The 19500-nt window shown below is 35.4% G+C and overlaps 1 protein-coding gene across 1 annotated transcript in view; it reads left to right on the forward strand.

Annotated features, from left to right (window-relative positions):
* The window catches only part of PLEKHA7 (pleckstrin homology domain containing A7), a 133790-nt gene that overhangs the window by 53912 nt on the left and 60378 nt on the right, over positions 1–19500 (forward strand). Inside the window, 2 exon segments of the mRNA XM_026668327.2 lie at positions 14185–14268; positions 18198–18309. Of these exon segments, the coding sequence (XP_026524112.2) occupies positions 14185–14268; positions 18198–18309 (196 nt within the window).

Below are 19500 nucleotides of genomic sequence, written 5' to 3' on the forward strand. Positions count from 1 at the left end.
CTTAATCTAGGAAATGTGTGATTTCAATCTTTTTAGTACCAGCTGCTTTCAAGTTTGTGATCAGAAATGGGGGAGGAGTTGTCTAAGGATCTGTCTAAGCACCCTTAGCAATTTATCTCCCAAATATCTAGTTTTATTAAATTAGAAACCAGGGGTCTGCATCCTACCCAACAACTATCATAAACCTTAAAGGTGCTTGTGCTCCTAAGCTTCACACAGTATTCAACTGACAAGGGCCTTCACCCTTCCACATGCTTCACTGTCTTCTACTGTCTACTTTCTCTTTCTGGAAAAATAGCTTCACTGCCTCCTTGCTTCGTCTCACAGTCACTGGGTTAGGGATTGGCTGGGCTTGGAGAGGAGTATGCATTCAGATGACTATCTTTGAGCATCTTTTCACACTCAGATGGCTCCTTGTTTCACTGCCTTTTCAACTGAGTCACGCAGAGTGAGATGGAGGTGATTCCTTTCTGTTGGTATGCTACAGTTGCCCATCATAGAATTACCTGCTCTCTTTTCAGCTTCAGGAGTTCCAATTTTATGGGTAGTCTTTGAGTTGTAACTTGTTCATTTAACGACTGTTCAAAGTTATAACAGTACTGAAAAAAGTGACTTAACAACCAATATTCACATGACTGTCTCAACATCCCCATGATCATGGGATCAAAATTTGAGGGCTTGGGAATTAGCATGTGTTTTAGATGCTTGCAGCATCTTGGGTTCATGTAATTGCCATGTGTGGCCTTCCCAGCCAGCTTCCAACTAGAAAAGCCAATGTGGGAAGCCAGATTTACTTAGCAACCACATGATTCAGTTAACACAGATTTGAGCAATTTACAGCCTCTGGCCCAGAGGTGGTATTCAGCAGGTTCTGACCAGTTCTGGAGAAGCAGTAGCGGAAATTTTGAGTAGTTTGGAGAACTGGCAAATACCAGCTCTGACTGGTTCTGCCCCCATCTATTCTCTGCCTCCCGAGTTCCAGCTGATTGGCTGGGTCTTCTTTTGTTGCCCTGCCCGGGAGAACGGAGCTGGAAAGCAGGATAGTGGGGTGGGGAGGGAATGGGATTTTGCAGTAATCTTCCCCCAGGAGTGGAGAGGGAATGGGGATTTTGCAGTAACCTTCCCCCGGAGTGGGGTAGGAATGGAGATTTTGCAGTATCCTTCCCCTGCCATGCCCACCATGCCCACCAAGCCATGCCATGCCCACCAAGCCACTCCCACAGAACTGGTAGTAAAATTTTTGAATCCCACCACTGCTCTGGCCCCATATGGCTCTTTGATTGTCTCTGTTCGACCAGTGTGAGGTCAATCAAACATTAGAAAGCTAATGTAAGCTGGGTTGGGTCCCTAACTCTAAACTTAATTCTAACCCTAAGCTTTCAGTCAGCTGGCGGCCACAGGAGGGCAAGAAGACAAAGTCCTTTTCTGTGCCTGTGCAGTGCTCACCTCTTGCTTGGAGCAGCCTGAGGAGCTGTCGTGACAGAATTTGCGATATCAAACCAGATTTCATTGATCAGGTTACTTTGGTTCAGTCCTTCACTGCATTCCTGGTTTCTCATGTGTCCCCCTTGGGAAAATTAATTGCCCAACGTTGTCTTAACTGCAGTGATTTGCTTAACAATCATGGCAAAAAGGTCATAAAAAGAAGCATGACTCACATAACTGCCTTATTTAGCACAGAAATTCTGGAGCCAATTGTGGCCGTCAATTGAGGATTACCTGTATATTTATTATACACTAGAGAGGTGTGAATTGAAACAGGGAAAATTGATGAGTTGGAAATTGGCTTTCCTACCTACAATTAAAATTACATTCTATTGCACCATAGACTTTTCTAGTAATTCAAAGCATTTACATCTAGATTTTATTTGTACCTAATCTCAGAAAACTGGGATCAACTTTTTTTTAACGTTCACGTACAAAGATTATCCCCTTCTACATAGCATTCTCATTAATAATGATATTAATTTGTATTTGAAGAAAAAAATAAAATTTTGTATTATTAGTTTTCTGGAAAAAACATTTGTTTCACATTTTTTCTCTTATTCAAAGTATTGATTCAGAAGTACAAATTCCATATGAAGTGAGATTAAACAGTTTCCTGGAAATGAGAGCTCTCATGTAATCTAAATTGGTTGGTATCCAAAAGATTCATCTTACGTGACTGAAAAAACATTATTTCACAGAACTGATTATTATATTAAACCATACAGTATATTCCTCGGGTATATTTTATTACAATACAAGAGTATTACATATTTTTAAAGTTCTTCATATTTCATTGATATTTATTCTTCAAGATATTTATTAAAAAGCAACTGTTTATGAACTATCCCAATGCAGAAAGCCAGGAAGATGGCATGCAAACAGATATTCAGATATCAGAATTTTAATGTATCTGTCAGTTTTATTATCTGGATTTCTTCTAAGGCTGATACTGCCTCTTGAATAACTGCAATATTTGGTACTGAACATAATTATAAGTAGGAGTTATTTTCATCTTTCTTTTTTTTTTCCTGTAATATAAAAAGGTTGTTACATATTATTAATAAAAATATGTTGTGTGGTAAATTAGGCAACCTGGTAAATAAAGGGCATTTTTTCCAACCAGTCCAATCTTTTCATGAGATTGAAGTCTCACCTCTCCAAACAACAACATGTCACTTTGCCACAAATATGGTCACCAACACTGTGCTGCTATTGATATAGTAAGTCTTCCATCTCTACCTACTAGAAACAATGGTGATAGCTGCTCTTCTTAGAAAACTTTTCTTTAGCAGAGAACATTCCATTTGTTCATTAAAAACTCATGAGAAACTTGTGGATCAATTTATTGAAATCTCCATAGCTGAGGGACTGAATTAAATCTTACTGAATAAAATCTCTAGTAGCATTGCTCAAGGCTATGTGTAAAGCAGAGAACTTTTGCAAAGATTCCAGATAAAATTAAGAAGTAAACTATTCCACTGAAGTTGAAAAGGTTTTTTAGTGAATTGTCTTTATTGTCAGTTTATTTAATCAAATAACTTTGGACATTTTACAGAGAATCTCAGAAAGTAATCTTCTCCATAATATCACTCAATTATAACACATCTCCATATAAATTTGGATGGTCTAATATATTTTTTTAGCGTATGGCACATGTTAGCCAGGGATCACTGAGGTGGCTGGCTGCCTCTGTGAAAGAAATTTTTTTGGTGGTATTATCTTTACCTGCAGGATGCCTGAATGCTGCTGGGCAATCAGGGGAGACTTCTTTCTTGTCCCTATGCGGTTTATTCACTCACTGGAATTGAACCGCCAACCTCAGTGGTGCGCAGGCCCAGTGTCTTACTATGTGAGCCACCACAGCCCCCGGGTGGTCTAATAATTAATATGAAAAGTGACCTAAAAAGAAAAGTTTCAAAAATTTCCTGAAGGCTATGAACTATGACATCGGGTCTATCTCTGAGAACTATACATTGCACAAAATAGAGGTGACAACTGAGCACCTGATGAAAGTCGGAGAAGAAGCAATAAATAGAAACTCATCAAAGAGAGATCCAACCTAGTAATAAGGAGAAATTTCCTGACAGAACAAACAATCATTGGAATGGCTTGCTCTCAGAAGTTGTGGATGCCCCATCAATGGAGGTTTTAAAGAAGAAATTGGACAGCCATTTGTCTAAAACAGTATAGTGGTGTAATGGCCTACTTGAGCAGGTGGTTGGACTAGAAGATCTCCAAGATCCCTTCCAACTTTGTTATTCTATTCTAAGTGGCTATGACAAATCCACTATCACCTTGCTCCAGTTTTCCTTCTTTTTCCCCAATTAAGTTTTCCACATTCCTTGTATACTAAACAATACAGTCAAAGAAGCATTTGAGTGCTTTCCTACTATATAATTGACTCTGAAGTATAGGACTTTTTTTCTTTTTACTAGGAGCACCTGGGATAACTTAGCTTAAGTACTGTCCCCTCATAAGTTAATAATAAACCATCATAATAAAAATTCAATGGGTAAATAGCATAGACATAAATTTTACATAAAATGTAAATGTGAATTTGTGTAAAGCAATTTTATTCATGATGCAGTTTCACTGAAATCTTAATTACATTGGCTATATCTTTACTGTTGGCAACATTTTAAAATATTTTCATTTGAAGTGCAAAATGAATTGCAATAATTAAATTTCTGTTGTATTCCTAGTTAATGGAGTTTTATAGTTGCCATGGTGATATTTGAGGGCAGTATAAAAGTAAATACTTTTTTTAAAAAAAAAGAATGATTACAATCAATTGAACAAAATTTTCTGAATGAAAATGTGGGTGTCTGTTTACTTATAATAGCAATGTTTAAAAGATACTTTAGCAGTGTCTTTATCCACAGCAATGAAAAGTGATAAAGTGTATACATGCCATAAAAATTGTATTTGATAATTTTTGTATATGACAAAGCTTTCATTAAATACACAAAAGCAGACCAACACTGCTGTAACTGTTATCAGTTTTCGCCCACAAACAGCCTTAATGTAAGATGATAAAGTCAATTAGATGTGGTGGCACAATGGTTAGAATGCAGGATTGCAAGCTAACTCTGTCCACTGCCTGGAGTTCAATCCTGACTGGCTCAAGATTGCCTCAGCCTTCCATCCTTCTGAGATTGGTAAAATGAGGGCCCAAATTGTTGGGGGCAATATACTGACTCTGTAAACACACACTTAGAGAGGGCTGTAAAGCACTTTAGGCGCACCACGGTATTTAAGTCAAAGTGTTATTGCTATTGCTAGTCAAACATGTGACAATATTTGATGGTAAACTTTCTGAGAGTATAATTTTTGTGTTCTTCAACTCCGCCCAATAATCACATGTTCACTTAGTGCACATGCTTTATATTGATTTCTGATTATTTTTTTTGCTTATTTTCTCTTTTCTGTATAGCTGTTTGAAGTTAAAATCTAAATTCTAATGATAATTTCTTCCTTTTTCTGTTGCTTTCCATCCAAGTTTTTTCTTTCTTAAACTTTTTAAATATAAATTCAACCGCAATTTTCTTCATTTACTCTTGTTATGATTATTATTTCAATTAGTACAGAACTTTGGCTTCATTTTTACCTTTATTTAACTCTTTTCTGGTGTTGTATTATTTTAATAGATAGCATCAATTCCCATAATAAAATATTATGGACCCATTACTTTATGTACTTTTATTCACATGCAGTTTCCTTGTTTGTTTGTTTTTTATCCTATGTTGTAGTATTGTGAGGAAACCCTAGATTCAGACTTAAAGCCCCTGTGTATAAAATGTTGCTGCTTAGCAGACAGACAAGAAAGAGGAAGCAGATAACAGGGCTATTTGTGTAATTATAACTAATGACATTTTTGGTGGCAGCAGCTCCAATACAGATAGTTCCCGACTTGCAACTATTCATTTAGTGATCAGTTACAACAGCACTGAAAAAAGTGACTTATGACCAGTTCTCACACTTAACAACCTTTACAGCCTCATGGTCATGTGATCAAAATGAGCAGTTGGCAACTGGCATGTATGTAAGATGGTTGCACTCTCCTAGAGTCATGTGATCACCATTTCCAACCTACCCAGCTTGCTTCTGACAAGCAAAGTCAATGGGGGAAACCAGATTTGGTTAACAACTGTATGTTTCACTTAACAACTGCAGTGATTTGCTTAATAGCTGTGGCAAAAAGGTCACAAAATGGGGCACAATTCACTTAGCAATTATCTTGCTTAGCAGGGAAAAGGTTGGGCTCAGTTGTGGTTGTAAGTCAAGATCTACCTGTACTTCTGAAAATATAAATGTGATTCAGATGTTACAAAGAAGTATTGTATAGCTAGATATTTTGTATACATTTGAAACAGGATAGCACTGATTGTTACTTTTTGCCATAATTGCCAGATATCTGAAAAATAATCCTCATGTTTTTGTTTTATGTTGTCTTATTTTTTACTTTCAAAAAATTGTAATCATCAATACACTTGTGAAATGTTTAGCTTGAGTTTTACTGCTACAGTAAATTGGTTTTGAGAAAACTTCTGACTAAGTTGAAAGTATTTCATTCCCAATAAGCAGAACTATAAATAGATTTCAGATAGGTAGTGTGTTCAGCAGGAAAAATAGTTATGTTCACAGGAAATAAAAAATATTTATTCATTAGTAGTTAGATACTATCTAGCTGACTCATATTTCTGCCAACATATGTAATAATTCATATCCAATAATGTCTTTAATCCCAATACTTCAAATTAATTTTTTTAAGTTGACCGTCATTTTTTCTCAATGTCCGGCTTTTACACTTTTCTTCCTGGTCTTCTCTAAGTTTGTCATTGATTTTCTCTGCAGGATTAATATTTACTTCTCCAGCACACTTTTCTTATCTTGTTATTTTTCTCTGTATGTTGACTCTTGGCGGGATTATTAATGACATTCTTGTGGTTTTTTTTGCTTGCTTGATGTTAGAAATATACCATCAATATAGTTTAACAGACCAACTAATGGGGATATCTATCTTACCTACATTAAATCAGCAACTATCTGAATGTGCTGTTTATCTGGATGTGGTCTTCTGGAGAACATATGTTCTGGTCTTTTTTTTCCTTCTTAGCTTTTTTGTTGTCTCTTCTGAATGGCATATAAATATGGTTGATTTATATTGATGATTCATTTGTCTGAATGCCCAGCTTCTAGGAATTCCCTACCATTTTTGGATTTACCTTGTCTAGGATGCTTCCCTGTTGAGTATGGACAGATTCAGCCATAGTTTCAACTGGAAAACTGTAAGGATCCTAGATCAAGCCAAATCCCAAAACTCTAGAAAATATGTGTCATGACATTACAATCCAAGTGTCTGTTTTTCTGTCACATTATCACATGAAAGTGCATAAGATGCAGAATTTATCTTGCAATGATGTGATATGTATTTCTTCACTTCTCTCCCTTAACGTCTGCTGTGGATACCCATGTTCAGGATATAATATCAGTGCAAGGAACAGAATATATACAAATGAGAACCCAAAGAACTATGAAAAGATAAGTTACATCACAAAAATTGAAACAGAATTTTCAAGGGGTAAAGATCTGCTATCATAATATTCAAAGGAAGATGGAGGATGAAAGCTAAGAAATATGTACAATGACCGTATATATATATTTTGAGCTAGTAAAATTTTTAACAATCAGAAAAAGAAAGAAATGTACACATTTAATAAAAATGTATATAGTAAAATTTAGAGAAAGAAATTAACAAAATATTGACCCCCACCCATAAAAATATAGAGTATATCTGTCTATGTAGCATAATGTTCGTATATCAGATCCTGCTAGGAGAATTGTTTTTGTGATTTCAAACATCAGATATCTGGCATATCTGTGCTTTTGGTTTGATAATATTATCTAGTTATGACATCTATAATCATTTGGATCATAAAATACTCTTGATGCTTTTAGAAATTATCATTCAGTGTGGTACTACTAATATAATGTATGGAGCTTTTAAAGGTTGAAATTACTGCAGATATTACAGACATTCATAACTGTGTATTTAGGAATGGTGAATCCAAAGTCCGTTCATAATCCATTAAAAATCAGCCTAAATCACTCTGGGAATCCAATTTTCATTATGCTGTATTTTTCCTAATTAAGGCTTTATCACAATTTCTAAAGCATAATTTGATAAGGGAATTTTCTGTCCCATGTGGTTGATGGTACATATGTGCATGAGATAGATGCATCAATGGATATCAGAACTTATACTTACATTATTCCACACTTGAGTGAATTATTTCAGCTTTCTATGCTAGTTCTTAGATCCATTTTATTCTTCATTGTCTTTGTTCACCTCCCATAGGATGTTGTGCTTCCACTATTTTTACTTCATCTGTTAAATCTATTGGAATTAGACAATCACTCACTTCTGTTTTGTCCTGACTTCACCCAATTTATTTGTAAGAGACATTGCGAATATTGCTCAGGATCTCACTATGTCTTTTCTCTATGTTTTAGCACAAGAGATACTTTACAAGTTTTTTCTGTTACAGAAAATTAAGAGCTATAAAGGCCATGGGTACTTCTACAGTAGCAGTTGGATATGCATATGGATCTTATAAAAGATAATACTATAGTCCCAAGTGCCCGCTTTTGTGCAAAATTATCATTTGGATGTTGCATCTTTTGGATGAACACTACTTTCTTGAATTCTGTCTTGAGATGCCTATCCAATGATCTGTTGGTAAAGTTACTATTTTTCTGCATATGTAATACACAAATGTAATAAAGAATCACAGATTTAAAAGTAATCATTTTACACCACCCATTTCTTATTTTGCTATAAAAGTTGTTGGACTGATTGGAGTAGATTGTAGGGGTGACACCGAAATATAATTTTATCATATTTTATTTATTTATATATTAAATTACTATATTTTATTCCAATTTCATTTAAATTGTATTTTATTTAATTTCATTTTAAATTTTATTTTATCCAATTTAATTTTAAATTGTTTTTATCAGATTTTAGTCTGAACTCTGCATTTTGATATGGCCCAAGGGCTGATCAATAAACTAAACTCAGCTATAAATGTCCTGAGATCTAGGGGTTGTAGTTGACAGTTTGCGGCAATAATACAAGAAATAATACAAGATGCTTGTAATAAAAGTCTCCGTTACCGAAACTTCTGGTATAATGTTTTATTCTAATTGCCTTGTATTTGTAAATGTATAGATATCCATTTGACAAACAATGGCTATAGCTGATGAATGTGGTAGTTAGCAAATTAAAGGCTCCTCCTCCTCCTCCTCCTTCCCCCTCCGGCACACTACATTCATTTAGGAGAGATACTTTTTTTCAATGAGACATAGATTCTTCCATTTAACAGTTATAAGGCCCTTCAAAACTAACTAAAACTAAAACTAAAGCTCATTTCTAGAGCTTTTTTTTATGTTGAGTTACAAATCAGTAATGTTATATTCACTAGGTGTTAATTATTAATTAATTTGCCATAGAAAACTGATAGCAAAAATTATAACTTTTCTAAATACCATTTATTTATCTGAATAATGTAATTGAAATTTTCATCTGCTGTAATAATAGTCCTGATAAATTAATTTAGGATGCTCTTTTAAAATCTAGTTACTCTTCCATTCTGCTAAGAAGCATTAATCACAGTACTTTCATCTAAAGAGGGAAATGTGACCTATTCATAATCCCCAAGGATACACCAGTTGGCACAGTTCAGGATGATTCCTTTCCATGCAGCAATGCACCAAAATAATGGGTGCAAAATGTAAATTATTCTGGAAGGCTAGAAGAATGAATATCTTTTCAGAGCAGAACTCTAAAAATGCCAGTGGATTTTCCAAAATAATATTGAGTTTCTACTTCCTGTTGTTTTTTAAATCCTTTGCAAACTTATTTTTTCGAATGTGAAGAACAGAAGGAATGGTTATGTGTTATCTGCTTAATTGCCAGTTAAAATAGATGATTTGCAGTGCAATATATTTTCAGCAAAGTGCTTATATAACATTTTTTTTGGTCAAACACATTTTGTGATAGGACATGTGTAGCCTTTGAGATAATGTTGTCTCCTGTTAACTAGCTGGATTTATCCTCTGTAGTCTTCTTGGCAAGAGTTTCAGAAGTGGTTTGCCATTGCCTTCTTCTTAGTGCTGAAAGAGATTGAATGGCTCAACATCATCAGTTAACTTTTTACTGAAGATAGACTAGTACTCACAGTCTCCTGGTTTCTACCTTGATGTTTTAAATCAGGGGTATCCAACCTTGGCAACTTTAAGACTTGTGGACTTCAACTCCAAGAGTTTCTCAGGAGCTCTAGGAGTTGAAGTCCACAAGTCTTAAAGTTGCCAAGGTTGGAGACCCCTGATTTAAATCACTATATCAAACTGGCTCTCAGAGAGGGAGAGAGAGACAGAGAACAGTTCTTCCACCTTGCTGGTTATCCTCTTCTTTTCTGTGTTTCCCAGACTTCTCCCAAGAGCTAGATCTTTGCATTATGTGCCCAAAGTATGACAATTTGATCCTGGTCATTTGTGCTTCTAGTAAGACCTTTGGGTTGAATTGTTCAATGATTTATTTGTTTGTTTTCTTGGCTATTCTGGAGGTATTCTCAAGAGTTGTCTCTAACACCAAGGTTCAAAAATGTGAGTGCTGTTTCTATCCTGCTTCTTCAAAGTCCAACTTTAGCTCCCACAGAATGTCAAAAGAAGACTATTGTCTGCATTATTCTGATCTTTATAGATATAACGTGGCATCTGAGGCCTTCAGTAGAGAGAGAGAGAGGGAGGGAGCGCATACTTTTTGAGTAACTACTGTGCATAGCTGAAGTAAATAAAAATTGCAGAGTGAAAAGAAGATAAAATATTAAAAAGAGAACATTGAAAATAAGTTATTTAAGATTGAAGGCACAAAATGATACCATCATACCAAATGATGCTAATCTATACCCTTTCACAAAATAATTGAGAATTAAGAGGTGAGGTTTTAAACATAAATTGTTAAGATATATTTTACTACATTAATGTAACTTTAGAGTCTAGAACAAGGGTCTTCTAACTAAGCAAGTTTAAGACTTGTGGATGTCAACTTGCAGAGTTCCTGAGCTAACATGATTGGAGGAAAAATTCTGGAGGAAGAATTCTTGGAGTTGAAGAATTCTTGGAGTTGAATTCCACAAGTCTTAAAGTTGTCAAGTTTGAAGACCCCTGGTCTAGAACATTCATGAATACCATTCCAAGCCAGACTCCTTGAAGTAACAAAATTAGTGACGTACAACCTATTGTTATGAAAGATAAAGACATGTCTGTAGCTGCAGTAGAAAGGCTACAAGCAGGCATCAGCTGCTAATACTAATACCCATAGTTACTGTCCTTAAAATATTCAAAACCTAGCAACATTGTTAGCTTTCAGCTGCCTCTATCCCAAATGGGCCTTAAAAATGAATCATTCATATATTTCTGTCAGGCACGGTTAGGTGGTCTTGAATTCCAATCCCATAATATATCTGTTTGTTAGCAGTGCTAGCTTTTCATGTGTTTTAGCATGAATAGGCATAAAGCTTTTAAAAGCGTTTAGTTACATAAATATGATAAGATGTAAATATTGTGTTTTTGTAATCACCACTACATGCGAATATAAAAGCAGTATTTCAGAAATAAGTATGCAGTAGGCTTTTGGGTGAGGTTTATTACTTTATGACAATCAAGACATAATAAATAATTGCTTTTAAATTATATAAGAAGTTAGAGGCTGATTTTGGAAAGCTAACTCCAAAACCATGTGGCAATTCTGCCTGAGTGTATTTTATTAATAGAAATGAAGACAATGAAAAATTTTGTGACACCTTAAAGACAAATGTATTTGGAAGTTTAAACCCATAATACGTTTTGGCTTTCTTTACTGATTTGTCTGTTTGTGGTGAAGAGGAGGTTTAAAAACTGGCCAAATGGATTCTGAATATGCTCTTGGTGCAAATAGATAAAAATCTAAGAAAGCTGATCATTATTTATACGCTGTATATAAAATAACTTTTTGCTGTTTGAAGAAGGAAATGTCAGAAAATTTTCATTCAAACAATTGAACTTGCTTAAAATAGCATGTTAGACCTTGACTCTAGAAAATTGTTATGTATAATTCAGAACCATTTTATTATCAGAATTAATCTATTCTGAATAACCAACCTATATTATTACAATACTTTAAATGGATAGACTTGCAGCACTTTGCTTTTAATTCTGTGAATTCAGCATTATGAATCTAATTTCATATTTCTATGTACATTTTCATAAATCATTCATTTTAGATGGGTATCAAATTTTAGTTAAGAGATAAAAAGGATGTGGAAATATATATTAAAAACAAATAAGGGGTTATGTTCACATAGGAGTTAATCTGTCAAACATGGATATGCACAGGCGGCTGTAAACCTTTTTCTCTGACTAGTTGTACTCCAGCTGATTAGATCCCAGTCTTCAACAAAGCACAGTTAACCTTGAGCCTTGCATGAATAATTAACCAAGTAGAAAATAAAGAATGTGAAAGTATCTTACTGGCAGAAAAGATCAGCTGACCTCTGTAAGCAAGTGCGCCTTGTTCAAGTGAACTACAGCCAGTTTAAATATTTGTTCAAATTCCATGATGTGTGTGTGCCTGTGGTGTACATGGACGCGGGTGTGTATGTATTTTTCTATAAAGCAGTAGAAGCTAGTGTTCTGTTCCCCACACATCAAGTATGGTAGCAAAGTAAACTCATTCAACTAAACATAAATGCAGCAACAGTGGCAACTTGCTGTACATAGCAACTGTCCAGTTATCTCAGAAGCCTCCCAAAAAATACACAAGAAAGTACTAATAAGCATGCTGTGGCCAGTGATATGGAATTGTGACAAGCTTGTAAGTCCACAAAACAGATGTGATTGTGAAGTGGAACTGCAATAATTTTTAAAGAATTGAGCGGAGGCAGACCTTCTGTAGAATTTCAGGACAAACCTAACAGCAGTGAGTATCTGTAGTTCAGGGTTGAATTGCAGAATTCTTGATGCTTTCTGAACTTGGTTGCTTGATTGTAGATATTTCATTACCCAGCTAGTTAATATCATCAGTGCCTGAAACATTTGCAACCAAACAGCCAAGCTCAGAGAACAGCAAAAATTCCACACTGCAGAACAATCCGATAACCTACCAGCCTTATTATGTTATTTATTGTACGCAACAAGTAGGAAAATGAGTCCAAATCCAAGATTATCCCTCTTTTGAGAGGGTTAGGCTAAAACTGGTTTTAAAATGCAACTCTGGACTCCTCCCTGTTCTTCTACCTTGTCACCTGCTGTTTGTAAGCCATACTAAAATCAGTTTGAAACCTATTCTTCCCAGTTAAGCATGTGCAAGTATTATGAATTTAATTGAATGGTGTGCAGGTTTCCTTTCTTTTTCAAACAGAGTCCTGGAACTATAGTTGCCATTTTTCATTGAAATCTGCTTTATGAAGTCCAGTGGTGAAGTCTGCCCAACAATGAAGTCCAGTAGATAATCCTGTGTCTCCCCCCCCCCTCCCCCCAGTGCCTGGGCACTTCCATTGGTCCTGATCCAATTAATTTTGAAAGTTAATCAGCTCAACTGCTGCTCCTGAAGAAACACCCCAAAATTAGAGCATTCTGCAGTGTTTCCCCTGGAACTGTGGAAGAGGTGGCAGGAATCCACTTGTTAGCCCACCTTGTGACTTTTGTCATATACCGTCCTTTTTTTTCTCCAGAAGTCAACATACAAGTAGTCCTTGACTTACCACCACAATTGAGCCCAACATTTCTGTTGTTAAGTGAGATATTGGTTAAATTTTGCCCCATTTGACAACCTTTCTTTCCTCTGTTGTTAAGTGAATCCTTCCTTGCCTCAGTTGTTAAATGAATCACTGCAGTTGATAAGTTAGTCACCTGGTCGTTAAGTGAATCTGGCTTCCCCATTGATTTCACTTGTCAGAAGGTCACAAAAGGTGACTGCAACCATCATAGCTATGAGTCAGTTGCCAAGCATCTGAATTTTGATACATGACCATGAAGATGCAATGGTCATAAGTGGGAAAAATGGTCATAAATCACTTTTTTCATTGCCATTGTAACTTTGAACAGTCACTAAAGGAACTGTTGTTAAGTAGAGGACTACCTACACTGTGATCCTGGGTGCTGTTCCTTCCCTCCCATCAGTCTCTTCTACCCCACAGGAATTGATGTCCTTTGCCCTTTTTTTTCCTACTGAACCATCTAGCGCTACTGACCAATCATAGACCAGGGAGGATTCCCTGAAGCCACCAGGCAGAAAGTGCAACTCCAAAGATTTAAAAGAAACAAATGATAATAACTTAATCTTTCCAAAGCAAAAGCAATGTTTTTGAAAGCGAGTATAGAAACATGCATTGCTTATTTTTCTTAAATGTCAGAAGCAGGAACATAATAAATGGATCCTTGTTACAGATTGAAATAAATAGTAGAGCTGATATGTGATATCATATCTGATATGTTCAGGAAACTACTTGTATCTCATCTCTGCAGCTTAGCGCAAGAAATGTACCTGTACTAAGCAAAAGCCATTCAGGTGTAATAAGATTTTTTTGGTAAAATGTTATTTTCTGTTATTTGTGCTTACTTTGGTATTGAACTAGATTTTGATTTTCCTTTCAGCCACAACCACCAAACTACCACATTTAAACATCCAGTGACTGGCCAGTTTTCCCCAGAAAACGTGGAGTTCATTTTACAAGAGGAGTAAGTAGATTGATTTGCCTTAGGCATCGAATAACTGTTTTTAACCTTTAATTAGTAGTTGAAATTCTACAATCTTATTCTATAACTACCTATTAAGTGTATGTTGTTGTTTCATTCCAATTCCTTATGAATGAATGCCGAAACAATTTTTTCCCATTGTACCACTTTTCCATCCCAGGCTCCACAAATAAAAATACTCTCCTCCATTAAAAAACTGAGGCTGAATTACATTGTACTGTGACAAGGGGAAAATTATTAGGTACATATGAATAATAATACACATATCATTTAATTAATTGAATGACAATGAACTTCATTTTAGTTTTTGTTCTAGCCCTTTTCAGTTCTTGGCAGTCTCCCACCACAGTTCTCATCATGCTATTCAAAGGCCCAATAAACCCCTCAGCCTGAAAAGGGTTGTATATTCCTTTCTGAAAAGTGCACAAGTTAGCAAGGAAAAAAGGCAGTCTTCAGAATATTGATTTGGGCTAAAACAAAGATAGAAGCAAAGAAAATGCAATTCTTTATGTAAAAAATTAAAATATTTTCCTCAGATACAAACACAAGAAAACAAAAGATGTTATAACACTTATTAGGTGTACTACATCATCTGTTTGAAAATGCTATGAACATAATATTTCATCCTTGTTTCAGTATTATTCATGTATATTTGCGATATTTAAAAAGGTTTTATACCTTTAACAAACAGATGCTTTGTAATTGTGGAAAACTAAATTTCGCATTTAAAAAAAGCTCCATATCCTTAAAATATATAATCTGTTAAATTGTTGAGTCCTGAAAAAAAACATTAAATTGAAGATAGATGGCAGTTAATCTTCTCTTGACTTGAGTGAAATCATGAAATTGATTGTCATGGTTTCACTTGCTGCTTTCTCCTGATAGTTTGGTCTTTTATAAGAGAAATAATGAACAATGACCCAATAACTGTTTTAGTGGCCTGTTTTTATGTATTCCTTGATTGAATATCAGTGACAACAATGGAAACATTCTGGACATCTCGTTTGTCAGACGTTTTATTTGGCTGTGTTAAGCTAGATAAGAATAGTGAGATTTCAGTGCAACAATACAGTATGTTATATTCCATGACTTCATTTAGCCATAACCCTAGATGGAAAATTCTATCATGTTGCTAATTTAAGTCTCATCTTTTCTTTCACGACCTGTGCTGTTGCTTGAAGATTTAAAATGCAATATGGCATGAGCGCTTTAATTTGGCAAAACAACAATAGAGGTCAAGGCATACATTCCATATTACAGTGACATTTATAAGCTACAGGATTTTCCTGTGGCAAAAGACAATAAATTCAAATTAAAAAAGAACTAGGTTACAAGTTATACTCTTAAAAACACAATGTTATTCAGGTTCAAAAGGCAAAAGTAAAAGGTTTTTTTTTAAAGTAAAAGGCGAAGAAGGTGCTGGGCTAGAAACCAGGAGAGTTCTAGTCCCATTTTAGGTACAAGAAACCAGCTTCTCCAATTGATTTTGCTTTATTTTATTTATTTATTTATTTATTTGGTTTGTCAATTGCTTACAAGATAATAGGTATAAGTAAAAACATAGTTATTAATACATGGATACATATAAGAAAAATAAAAGAAACAATAGGACAGGGATGGTAGGCATGTTGGTGCGCTTATGCACGCCCCCTACAGATCTCTTAGGAAGGGGTGAGGTCAATAGTAGACAGTCTAAGGTTAAAGTTTTTGGGGTTTGGGGAAGAAACCACAGAGTCAGGTAGAGTATTCCAGACATTGACCACTCTGTTGCTGAAGTCGTATTTCCTGCAATCAAGTTTGGTGCGATTAACCTTGAGTTTGTATCTATTGTTTGCTCTTGTATTGTTATGGTTGAAGCTGAAGTATTCATTGACAGGTAGCACATTGCAATGTATGATTTTATATACTATCCTTAGATCAGACCAAAGGCGGCATAGTTCTAGGTTTTCTCGGTCTAGAATTTCAAGTCTGGTGGCATAAGGTATTCTGCAATGAGTAGAGGAGTAGAGAACTCTTCTTGTGAAATATTTCTGGACTTTCTTAACTCTGTTAATATGAGATACGTAATGTGGGTTCCAGACTGATGAGCTGTATTCGAGTATTGGTCTAGCAAATGTTTTGTATGCTTTAGTTAGTAGTGTAATATTATCAGAGAAAAAGCTACGTAAGATTAGGTTAACAGCTCTTAATGCCTTTTTGGCTATGTAGTTACAATGGGCTCTAGCACTTAGATCATTAGAGATGAGTACTCCAAGATTCTTGACAGAGTTTGGATCATCAACAAGGTCTTGACTATTCAGCCTGTATTTTATTTTCTGATTTTTTTTGCCAATATCTACGACAGAGCATTTATTTGTTGAGATTTGAAGTTGCCATTTGTTTGACCATTCTGATACACAGTCAAGGTCTTTTTGAAGGGTAGCAGTATTGTCTATGGTGTTGAATAGCTTTACATCATCAGCGAAGAGGACGCAGTTGCTCTTGATATGATCACAGAGGTCATTTATGTAGAGTATGAAGAGAGTTGGTCCTAGAACACTGCCTTGGGGGACACCACTGTTGAGAATTTGATAGGACGCTCCCAATTTTGACCATTTGTTGTCTGTTTGACAGGAATGCTTCTATCCAGTAATACAGGTGTCCAGAGATTCCGTAAGATTTTAGTTTTAGGAGTAGTTTGTTGTGTACCACTGAATCAAAGGCTTTACAGAAGTCTATGTAGATTGCATCTATTGCTTTGCCCTGATCGAGTTGTGTAGTCCATATGTTTTTGCAATGTAAGAGTTGCAGATTGCAGGATAGTTTTTTTTTTCTGAAACCAAATTGTTTATTAGAGAGTAGGTTGTTTGTCTCTAAGTGGAGCATGATGGATTGGTTAATAATTGATTCCATGACTTTACAGGTGACGCAGCATAAAGAGATTGGTCTGTAATTTTCAACTAGGCTGGGGTCTCCCTTTTTGAAGATGGGGATGACCGTGGCTTGTGACCATAGGTTTGGCAAGGAGCTGGTCGTGAAAGATTTTTCAAAGATTATGCTTAGAGGTTCTGCTATGGCAGTGGATAGCTTTTTTAATAAGTAGGCCCGTATTCCGTCCGGTCCAATAGATAGAGATGGTTTTAGATTGCGTAGTGCTTTTTCAACATTGTCTTCTGTAAAATCGATATGCTTGTGAGATGTCATCTGGGGTGACTGCAAATTGTGATCACATGACTATGCAAGATGCTGTAATCATTGTAAATGCAAGTCGTTTACCAAGTGCCGAAAATCACATGCAACCACGTGACCATGCATGTGACTTCGAGGACGGATCATAGATCACCTTTTCCAAGACCATCACAACTTTGAACCACTGTTCAGTGAACAGTTGTAAGTTGAGGACTATATTTATTGTGTTAATTCTAAAAAAAGAGAATGCGGATTTAGATTTTAGTGGGAAAGTTGTAATCTTTGCTCTTATGGCAGGCCACAAGATTACATTCCCAGGACTATGCTTTCCTTTTTCAAAGCCAATTATGCAATTACGCAGCACCACCTGACTAAGCTTTTTTGGACCTTGGAAGGGCCAGGCCTGATTAGGATGTAAATATTAAGAGCATTAAGAGACTTTCAGAGGATTCGAGGTCTGTAAAATAAACAGGGAAGTTTAAAAAAAAACATGCTGGAGAAACACAATAGCAAACCATTGTATTGCTGCTGAGAAAACTACATGGGTTGTAAGCCATCAGGAATAAAATTTGATTTGAAGGTTTGACCGTTTTTAATGATATGAATGATGTTTCATCTAGCTTAAGCTATTTATTGAACTGGTAAACTAGAAACACGGAACATTTGCAGAGTTAGTTCATCCTAGTTCCACAGTTTAAAATAAGATTTTAATAATCAATTCAATTGTGATTTCTTTCTTTCAGGCATAATTCACATATGTCCAAACATCAGATAAACCAAAGACCTTCAAGTATGGTCAGTGAAACATCTACTGCTGTAACTACATCCACTACAGATACAAAACTTGGATCCAAGGTAAATTTGAGTTTTTAATGAAATTTGAAAAATGAAGCATATTAAGAGAATGAGTCGTATTGGGGGGCATTGTGCTAACTGTACTATATTAAATCTGTAGAAGAAATTCATGGATCCGTAGAAGAAATGCATTAGATTTGAATTAGATATATCCCTATTTTCTATGTTCTTAAAGATGTGTAGGGGGTTGATCCTAAGTATGCATTGCTCTTGTGATCTTGTGCTAAACATTGGTTTAAAATATACTTTGGTGCTTGGACTTACAGTTGATTCTTCTGGGCATTGTAATTTTATGAAACAAAATCCAAATCATTAGTCTTATAGGCATCTGTTATGTGGAGGGAAGCTTGACATAAATACTTCTAGAAAAACACTGTTTTATATCCCAGAGAGCAAATATTTTAATGAAAATAATACAAAAATAAGAATAACTGTCCTATTATTGCAAGACACACACACACACACACACACACATATTTGTCTTGCATATATATATATATATACACACACAAGCCCAATTATAAATTCCAAAATAACTGGAAAATGTTCCCGAGAAAATTGTACTATAGAATCAAATTGCAGGTTATGGCATGTTTGTCTTTAGCTTGTTCTTTTTCATTTATGAACGAAAATTTATATCAGGGTTTTTGTCAAATGCGAGAAATCAGGAGAAAAGGCATTTCTAATGAATGCAGGTTTATTGCATGCTAAGACTCCCTGCAAGGTCAAAGCTAATGGGAAGTAAATAAGAGTCAACAAAATTCAAAGTGGCTTGGACTTCGATCTTTTCTGGGTGCAAAGGGATTCAAGATTGATGACATACTTGTTCCCTCCCCTCAAGCTCAGTCTGATCATCTCCTACAGCTTTTGCGTTCAAAGTGTCTTTGTTCTGATCTTAGTGAAACATTATTTTATAGATTCACATGAATATTAAAACAGAAAATTAGCAGTAATCTGAGTATAAATATATAAATATATGCAGATTCACTTAATTCACTGTGTAAACTAACTTAACAACTGCAGTGATTCACTTAACAACTGTGTCAAAAAAAGGTTGTAAAATGGAGTAAAATTCCCTTAGTGTCTTGCTTAGGAATGGAAAATTTGGGCTGAATTGTGATTGTAAGTTAAGGACTACCTGTACTGCAGTTTCTCTTTACTACCTTCCAATTTGCAGAGATCAAGCAATAG

The sequence above is a fragment of the Notechis scutatus genome, chromosome 1 (genome assembly GCF_049901735.1).
Source record: "Notechis scutatus isolate UNSWTSFEM ecotype Mainland chromosome 1, rNotScu1.2, whole genome shotgun sequence".
Lineage (NCBI taxonomy): Eukaryota > Metazoa > Chordata > Lepidosauria > Squamata > Elapidae > Notechis > Notechis scutatus.